Source organism: Anoplolepis gracilipes, chromosome 13 (assembly GCF_047496725.1).
Source record: "Anoplolepis gracilipes chromosome 13, ASM4749672v1, whole genome shotgun sequence".
NCBI lineage: Eukaryota > Metazoa > Arthropoda > Insecta > Hymenoptera > Formicidae > Anoplolepis > Anoplolepis gracilipes.
In genome coordinates, this window is record NC_132982.1 from 5,375,341 (window position 1) to 5,385,321 (window position 9,981).

The 9,981-nt window shown below is 32.3% G+C and overlaps 1 protein-coding gene across 1 annotated transcript; it reads right to left on the minus strand.

The window, feature by feature from the left end:
* Positions 1-456: 456 nt before the first annotated feature.
* Positions 457-9,049, minus strand: Sparc (secreted protein, acidic, cysteine-rich). The gene is made up of 6 exons (XM_072904612.1): positions 8,897-9,049; positions 4,136-4,218; positions 3,643-3,852; positions 3,024-3,242; positions 2,070-2,420; positions 457-1,711 (listed from the first exon to the last, which is right to left on the minus strand). The coding sequence occupies exons 2-6, from the start codon at positions 4,208-4,210 to the stop codon at positions 1,661-1,663; spliced, it is 906 nt and encodes a 301-aa protein (XP_072760713.1). The 5' UTR covers positions 4,211-4,218; positions 8,897-9,049; the 3' UTR covers positions 457-1,660.
* Between the last annotated feature and the right edge of the window lie 932 nt (positions 9,050-9,981).

The window sequence follows — 9,981 nt, forward strand, 5'->3', positions numbered from 1 at the left end:
AAAATATTTGGATACAAAATTAAAAACAATTTCACTATTATAAACACAGATGTGTTTCAATTTGATAGAACATTACAAACAAAGCATTCAGTTAATATGACGATGTGAATAATATTGACTCAATAATTCTTCATAAAATATGTTTGCAAAATTGTGTTTGACAAATAATATTGATTTTTGTGCACAATAACGTTTATTAATAGGACCATATAAATATATCTTTTCATATATATTATCAAATATCTCAATTTTGAAAAATAATAGATTAAAATGCAGTACAAAATATATAATAAGATTACTTTTAGAACATTATGTAATATTGCTTATTTATATCCCTAACAGATTAAGTTACATCTTTGCTACAATAAAAAGAGAATATATAATATATATAATTGCAAGGATAACGACAATACGTCTGGAATACGTGCATCGGGATTTTACGTAAAAGAATGCGGATAAACGATATTATTTCTCTTTATTGATGCAAAAAGGCAGTGTGATTTTATACAAAAAAATTGCATGTAGAAAATATATCTTGCTACGAGATACAATAACAAAAATTACACTACAGGAGCGCGGACGCGAATTTTTATATCGAATGTTGTGACCTAACATGTTTTCACAATATCATATTTTAAAATAGTATACATTCTTTTTCAGAAAACATTCTCTGTTTGTCGGAAGAATTTATTTCTACGATTCAATTCTGAATCATCGTTGGATAGCGAGCGAAACGGACGGTTAACAACATATGGCGGGCTGACTATGAAATAGCGACTAAGTATATAAAAGATCAACACATTATTCAAATATTTTACACTGACGGGTTTGTCGATAAAATTCAATATTCCATTTACATTTATTTTTAGCTTTATAATCATGGATATTTCTCGATAAATTTCTGTTTCTTTAAATAATAAAAAAATTTCTATTTACTTATCGTACAGTTTATATTTATACGTTTATATAATCGAGATGCACATCTTTTTACTCGAATTTAAATTCTCTGAATCGTTTCTTAAGTCAAATCCTTTGGATCGATGATTTTTCCGTTTCAAAAGAGCAAATATCTGTTAAAATGTTTTGTTTATATGTTTGCTCGTTCTTTAAACTTGAATTCGAATTAATTGAATCATGCGATCGTAAGTATCGAAACGCATAATCGTTCGATTGCATATTGGAATTTGAATTCTCCCTATCCGTGTAATTGCAAATTGCATCGTCCTACGTAACGACGAGGATTGTATTATTGAGGAGCGCAGTTGAAGCGGTTCGATTGTCGGTTGCTTGGCACGTAACGAGGAGACCGAGGCATGGCATGGCATGGCATGGCATATCGGCATCGCAACGATACGGGATATGGGATACGGGATACGGCCTCGTCGTGCAGTATCGACTCGTCGATGCGTGCGGGGCCTGCGTGCTGCCGCGTCCACGCACGCGCGTTCACGACGATTTTTCCCGCCATTTTTATCCACACTCCCTTCCCGCCCCTGCCGTGCCCTGCCCTTTCCCTGCGCGTCACCTGCATCCTTCGCGCCTTCCTTGACCGTTTGTCTGTCCTACTATTGTGTTCGTATATCCCGATTTATTCTGTCTCGTACTATTGCTCGCGTCCGTCTCCCGGCCTTCTCCGAGGAGGATTCGATGTATTTCATCTCTAATGCTCGTGAGCCTCGGCCAATTCATCGCACTTGTCATCTATATCATTCTGAAATTATAATTATACTATTAGATTTAATTAAATTACACGATGTCGAAATATCTCGTCCAAACATAATTCAATGTACGTAATGTACTTGATTAATCAGACTTCTGAATATCCTTTAATATTATCATTATTATTTAGAATTACATTACAAAATATTTTATTTATTTAGAAAATTATTTTTTTATTTTATGTAGAAAATAGAGAGAAATATCACACACACACACACACAATATCCAATGTGTAAAGTTCATGTAAAACATGCTTTAACTTTTTAATATTTTGTGTAATATTTTCTCGTCTAGAGGGAAATAATTAAGGAGAATAATTAATTAATTAATAAAGAAGAGTAGCTAGATACCTCGTCGAGCTGTAGGCACTTGCCCCATTCGAACAATGTGATCTTATGATCATTGTCGAGGTCACATGAATCGAGGAAGGGCGCGATACAGTGTTCGAGAGCCATTAAAGGCGCCCTGATTGGGAAGAGCTCGTGCCTGGATACCATCCGGTCGTGCGGATGCCCGTCCAAGTCGCACCATTTCCAAATAGCCGCGTTCGCCCAACGTAATGTGTGATTGGTTTCGGCCTCGCGTTGCATCTTCAAATAATGTGACGGTAATTCTTGACGATCTGCCAAATCGCGCATGATGTTGAACAACCAGTCGCGCATTCGTCTGGGAAAGTCAGCCATGTCCTCCTCTTTGCACATCTGTATGCATCAATAAGCGAATTTATTAACATTTATAAAGTAATTGAAAAGCGTACTGAAATAATTTCGAGAGAATAAAAATTTTATCTCTCAAATTACTTTTTAATCTTATTACTTTTTAATCTTGGGTCTACGTAAGGGTGAATAATGAAGACGTCGATTAATGAAAATATCATTTATGTAACTATAGTGCAATATTATTTTAATGTATAAAAATAATAGATATAGGTAGACTATATTAATAAAATAAAACGCTCGTTTGTTGTATCGAAACAAATACTTGGTGAAAAAAATAACAAAGTTCTCTTTATGAACATCGTGATTTAAAAAATTGATTTTGCTTCTCCTCTCTCAATCAAGGAAAAATGTTTGTTTATAAAAACAGATAATACACATATTTTTTATAGAATATAATTTATGGAATAAAAATTCATAAAATGTGACTTTTTTACTTAACAAAATTTTATTTAAAAAAATACGATTCTTAGAAAAACAGTGTATACATATATATTTTTTCAAAAAACCAAAATAATTAAGGTTTCAGTTTTCCATTTAGCATTACACCGTATGAAAGCGTTACATTTGTAACGGAATAATACTTACGGGCATCTGTCGGCACTCGCCATAATACTCGATGTGGACATGTTGATAATCGGGACCCCTACACCTGGCGTCACCGGTATCGCAAAAGCAACGCGCTTGATAGACCTCGCAGTCGCTACTGAAGGTTTCATTGTAATTGGTGCAAACCTTGCGACGCGGATCGACCTCCTCGTTGCAAAGCTCTACACAAACGCACTCGGCTGTGTCTTCCTCCGTAATCTAAAATCGAAGAAATTCCATACATTCTCCTTTTTATTTTCGCTTATCATAAAAAAGATTAAATTCTCTTACACGATATTTAAATATATTAAGATTCCTTTTTATTCTCATATTTTTTATTATATATTTCTCATATTTCTTATATTTTTATTATGTTATTGAATATTAGATGTTATGAGATAATATCTTTAAAGATCTGGAGGCTATATATAAATGAATACAGATGAGAACGCTTCAAGATTTAAAAGAATCTTAAAGATTAAAAAATTTAATTAAATTTTCTAGGTAATATTTTTAAGCTACTTATTTGCAACACGCGAATCAATCTTTATTGTTTGTCATATTGTATGGCAATTATTTTAAATTCATATATAAGAAGTGTATTTTCTCTTCGATAAACCTTGCAAATACGTCCAGCGCCGCAGTGTTTGTCCAGGCACGGGTCTGCCTGGAGCTGCTGCTTCGATCCAGCCTCGTTTCTGCCATTTTCGAGAGTGACCTCAGCGTCCTCCGCCTCCTCGGCTATTTCATCAGCCTCCAGCATGTTCATGATCTCATCTTGCACGGGTACCTCCGTTGTGGTCGTACGTCGTCGATATTTCCGTCTACGCTGAGAATCGATTCAAATCAAATTAAATTAAATTAATACTCTTTCTGTCTCCTTTATTTTATATTTTAAACAATAGAAGATATATATGAATATTTTTACATATAATCGATATTCTCTCTTTTTTCAGTATTGTATTTTACATAATTTTTACGTAACACGTGGAACGCTTGAGAAAAATTTAATTATTACATTTCAATTTAATTTTTTTTCACGTGCGATTTTTAATAAAATTGTAAAGATTTTATGATAATTTATAATGTGTATCGTTGAACGATAATAATACCTGTTCGGCAGACACGTCCACTATCAGGACCGCCAAGAACAACGCGACCAACAATAACTGCAGCTTCGTCCACATTGCGATTTCTACGACAAATCGATATATCGATGAATATGTAGGCGATGCATCTCTCTCAAATTACTAAAGAAAATGGTGTCTCAATTTAACAAAGTTCAATAACATCTGGAATGCAAATCGCGCGCGCGCGCGCGAATTAACTACCGATACAAAATGAAGAACTTGATTTAAATTATTTTCTTTCTATATTTTTAAATACAACCCTGACTTGGGTTATCAATATCGTTCCTCTTCTATCTGATGCAGAATAATTTTTCAAAAAATTCCCAACAACTTTCGAATTCTGCATATTTCAACGATTTCCATAAAAACGGTTGTAAAGATAAAAAAATTCAGATTTTTCTCGGAATAGATCCAAGTCTTAGTGCTGAAACGGGTTAATATCCCTGAGCTAAATCGGGTGCAAACGAGTCTCTCTCTGAATGTGTAAATAAATCAACCATCCATTTCTCGCGTTCAATGCTTTATTACCGCGATGTTCTCAATTGATGTTGGCACGACATATAAGAGTCGCGAAACATTTGTTTGAAAAATCTACTCAAATCAACTGCGTAACGCAATACGCACTCACGCACGCACCGATCAACGGGTCAACGCAAGACCAACGATAAATCTCGCGGGATCTTAATAGGAGCAACGAAGCGATAACCCAGATATATATTTGAAAACCAAGAATCGTTTCACACACACGCACGCACACACAGATAGATCCAGACCAGCGGGTCTTGAGTGCGCTTTTAATTCGCGTGACTTCGATGCTGTCGCGACGTCGTTCCTTCATTCTCGTCACCTTTTGCGGATGCATATGACATAATAATTGGTTTACGACGTCGTCTCATCGCTGTATTTTAATAACGACGAAGGACGCGCACACGTGGCATAACGTCAGCGATCGACTGCTGCCTTCGTCAGCGATGAAATTTAAACGTGATCGAATTCGCCTTATAAATCATATGATCGTAGAATCTCTAACTTTAATTTAACAAAAAATATTTAATACTATTTGAATATATTATTTAATATGGGAACACTTTACATGATTAATAATTATAAAATGGAATATTTTTGAATTTATAAATAAAAATATACATGACAAATATTATTTATATAGAATAAAATATTAATCTTTTATTTTAATTTTAATAAAAAATAATTATACGCATATATATTTTAAAAAATTAAAGAGAGGGAGAAAAAGAGCAATACCAGACTTAACGCACATGTGTGAAATATTTACCAGAAAACGCACGATGTATACATGTCGCCGACATCGGAACGTAAATATCCTGTGACGATATCCATGTATCAATGTTCGGTTAAAAAAACACGAATCGTCGAGCTTTCGAGTCATCCGTGTGTTAAACGCATTACTATCACGGTCAAGCTTTAATTCCGTTTAATTGAATTCGAGATGTCCATAGTTTCTTAAGTCGATGTTGGATCAGTTCATGAATTCTGTAGTCGAAGAACAATCAACGTATACTATGTTTTTTTTTTCATTTCTCACTGGCATGAAAAGATCATAAAATAAGTATAGTTATATTATAAAAGAGAAAGAAATAATTTATGGAAAATTGATGAAAATTCGAAATCCATATTTGCGTGTCTGATGTATCTATTTTCATTAAATAATGATTCACATTTATATAAAATTAATTTCCTAAAATAATATTTCATTGTGAAAAAGAATTAATATATATGAAATAAAAAAAATGTAATGTACTGTACATTTGTATGTTATAGATATTTCTAAAGTTTCCAAAATGTAATCTCTCTCTCTCTTTCTCTCTCTCTCTCTCTCTCTCTCTCTCTCTATACATATATATATATATATATATATATATATATATAAATCTAAATCGAGAAAATGAATATTATATAAATATTCAGATTCTATATTAATTTAATAAATCAATTTATAAAGATAGATATAACGATAGATGAGAGCGGTTATTGAATTGACTGATTAACGTATACATCCAGAAAGACTGCTAATCTTATCAAACAGTCACAACTCTCTGCGAAAAAATTGCGTAACATTTTATTTCGGTATAGATATTAATAATCGCGTATAGACTGAAGGAGAGGAGGATTATAAGTTTCTACATAACAGGTTAAGGTCTCGTCTCTTCATACGGAGAAGCTGGATGCTGATTCGCGACCGTTCATCATCTCGGCGCGTTGCAGCGCGTTCGCGGTGCGTCGCGCGGTTCTCCGGAAAGCATAGCCCTCATACGCGCAACGTGCGTAGGAATCGCACGCACGGCACATGGCCCCTTTTTTTTTATCGCGCTTGTCGACGTGGGCGAATCGTTCGCGTGGGCGGACAAAAGGAACGAGAATATATTTTAACAAACAATCCATATTTCTCGAATGTTACTTAACTCTATTATTTAACTTTAGGTGAAAATAACAATAAATGCTGTGCTACGAATGGAATCTATAATATTGATCAATGTACACAAGCACAGAGGATCAATAATTTTAGTTGAAATTATATATATGATCTAATGATTGAAATATGTAATAAAACGATGATGAAATAAGTAAAACAAGTCGCGAATACTTATTTTAATACGCGTTGAAAGGAAAAGTAAAACAACATGTAAAAATATATACATAGTTTCGGAATAATAAACTTTATCAATTAAAACAATAATGTATGAGTAAATTAAAAAAACAAACCGTTTCAGTATATTTTTTTTAAAGAGTAAATATATTAGTTGAAAGAGAGAAATATAGAGTAAATTATGCGATTTTATTAATCGCAGACAGTAGGTTTAAAAATGTGAATGAATGTTCTATAAAATAAAATAATGTAGATAAAGTTTTGAAAATACGTTGTTTTCAATATTTCGTCTGCTTCTCTAGGTCGACTATTACGCCCACGAAACATACCATAAAGCTTGAAACATCAGGAACTCGTCTTTCCTATGTTAAAGTGCTAGCTCCACCAACGCGGAATTAAAAGTTAACTAGTTTGCTGACGAGATATTCGAGCTGAATGCGTTGATTCGATTCGTCCAATTACTCGTTCAATTTGCTCATCGAGGAAGTTTATACGCGAATTAATATTATTATTATTATTATTATTATTAATATATATATATATATATAAGGGACTGTATAGAATATATATGCATAGCTCTTGATAAAAATTGATTTACATTTCCACAAAGTAATTCTGGAAAAAGAGTAAAAATTTGTTGTATATAAATATATATATATATATATATATATATATATATATATATGTACATATAATGTGATGATAGTTTAATTAAATTTTCATAGAGTCTAAAAAATTATCTTATCTATAATAGAATTAAGATTTTCAATCTCTTTATTCATTATTTAATCTTGTTTTCAAAGGATTAATACATATCTATATTTTCTTCGAAGGAATAAATTCTCAAAAATATGTAGTATGTTAGTAAGAACACATCTTATCGATCTTGGTTAGTCTTGAACTCCTACATATCGTGACATGAGAAAAGGTCGAATAATTAAGTTTGTTCAAAATAACAATATTACAGAGAGCATTACTGCTCTATTTTAAGTTGTCTATATTAATAGAAAATTGCAAATATTATATTTTGCGCTACTTTTTTGTGTAAAAATTAATTTTTTTCTTATTTATAATTCAATAACATTTAATAAATGATATAAAGCATAAGGGAAACTATATGTATATAAATACAAACATGAGACTTCGTTAACGATTGTAATAATAATATGATTTTTCTAGGTCGTCGTATAATGACAGTACTTTAACGAATAAAGGATGTTAGATTTCCGTTCCAGAAAAACGATTTCCGAGTAATATTATGATAGCCGATATAAAGTTAGTTGTAGAGATACGCCCACTGATATAAAACATCCATCGTGCAGTTTTGCAGTAAGTGATTCATACACTGTGTGAAAATTAATGGAACGTTTTTTGCTACAGTAATTTAATTTAAAATATATTACTTTTGTTTCAATCAATTTATTTTATTTGGAATGTAAAAAAATATATATATTTATTTATTTATTTATTGGCGCGCACATAAAAAGTTTATTAAAAATTCAGATCTATAAGTTAGAAGGACTTCGTTAAAAATGAAAGATACTGAAATTATCCATAAAAAGGATTCCTCACGATGGCTAGATATAAAATCTAAATTCTGGTCAGAAGCATTTTACTACCGGTCTATTCATTTCCATTCGTGCACGTGTGCGATTTCTCGTAATCCTGACGCGCCTAGATAGCTATTTATCGGATATAGTATTTCAGTCCTTCATCTCGTACATACATATACTGAGCACACATAAGTGTCTGACAACATTTTATAGTTATTATTTCAACTTTCAGAATTGTAAATGTTACTATTAGTTCCTTAGATTGATAAAGATCTAATTAGCTCAAAACATTCCTACATGTATGTCTTTATGTTTGAATTAATATATAAGTATATCTTTTTCTCTACATACATATAACAATAGCAAATTTGACTATCAAAAAGTTGGTTAAATTAATTAATTTACATACAGAATTTTAGATATGAAATTAATTATTATTTTAAAAACGTAAAAATGATATCCGCAAGATATATTATACAGTAAAAAAATTATGTTTTTGGATATAAACCGCACAACAGAATATATATGATTTTGACAAGACGAAAAGTGGCAAATTGATCGTACCTCGCGTTGGCTTTCCTCGCAAACCGCTTCCTCCGTTCACTCGAGGTTTCCTTTTTTCAAGAAGGTTCGAGAAGAGAAACAACCCTCCAAATCGGCCGCTGGACCGTTACTGACTGCGCCCGAGGCGCGTCGTGGCATCGCGTCGAGCTGTCCGGAGCGCGCGACCGGAGAGGAAAGATGATCTCATCTCTCGCGTGCGTTTTTCCTTTCTTTTTACACCCCTTCTGATCTTTCCGCCGCACGCGCGTATGCGTATGCCCTACTCACGTACTCTTACGCAATGCGTACAACTCGCGAATAATCACGTTTGTCTCGGCGAAATCTTTCCTCGAATTTCCGATATTGATTCTTGAAGATTGCTTAAACTTTTCTTCAATTAGAAATTTCAGAAACTCTAACAAAAATTGTCATGAATTTAACAATAAAATCAAAACTGGATTAGCTGATGTTTCAATCATGCCTATTTTTAAAAAATTATTCTGTATATTTTAATTAAAATTAGAAATTCACGCCTTGATATTGAGATCGAAAGAATTGAATAATTTTTTATGCTAATCGGCCATCAGTTGAAAAAGACTATAGCCGGATAAGCATACTAAAAGTGCTCCCAACGAGTTTTCAAATAACATTTGGCCTGTCATGTCCTCACTGTAAAAAAAAATTTTACTCAAAATTTCAGCTCCCTAACTCTATTATTTTCTGACAATGAGTTATCGAGAAAAGCGTCATTTTCAGTTTTTATTTTTTTTCCATAAATATTTGAGATGATCCCATATTACAAGAAAAATAAATAATTTTCCATCTTATTATCAAAAAATAATAAAAGGATTTTTATTTTTTTTTACTATGTTGCACCAAGTCGAAAAAAAATTGAAAAAGAGAATATTGAGACATATAAAAAGAGTATTCTCTAAAAGTTTGGTAATTGAACCTCGAAAAAAACATGTTAAAAAGGCCATTTCACAATTTTAATCTTTTTTAAAAAATCGAGTTTTTATTCAAGATTAATAAAAAAATATTTTTTTTGCGTCTTTTGTTGATACGTATTCAGAAAAAAATCGATACGACTGAAAATGACATTTTCC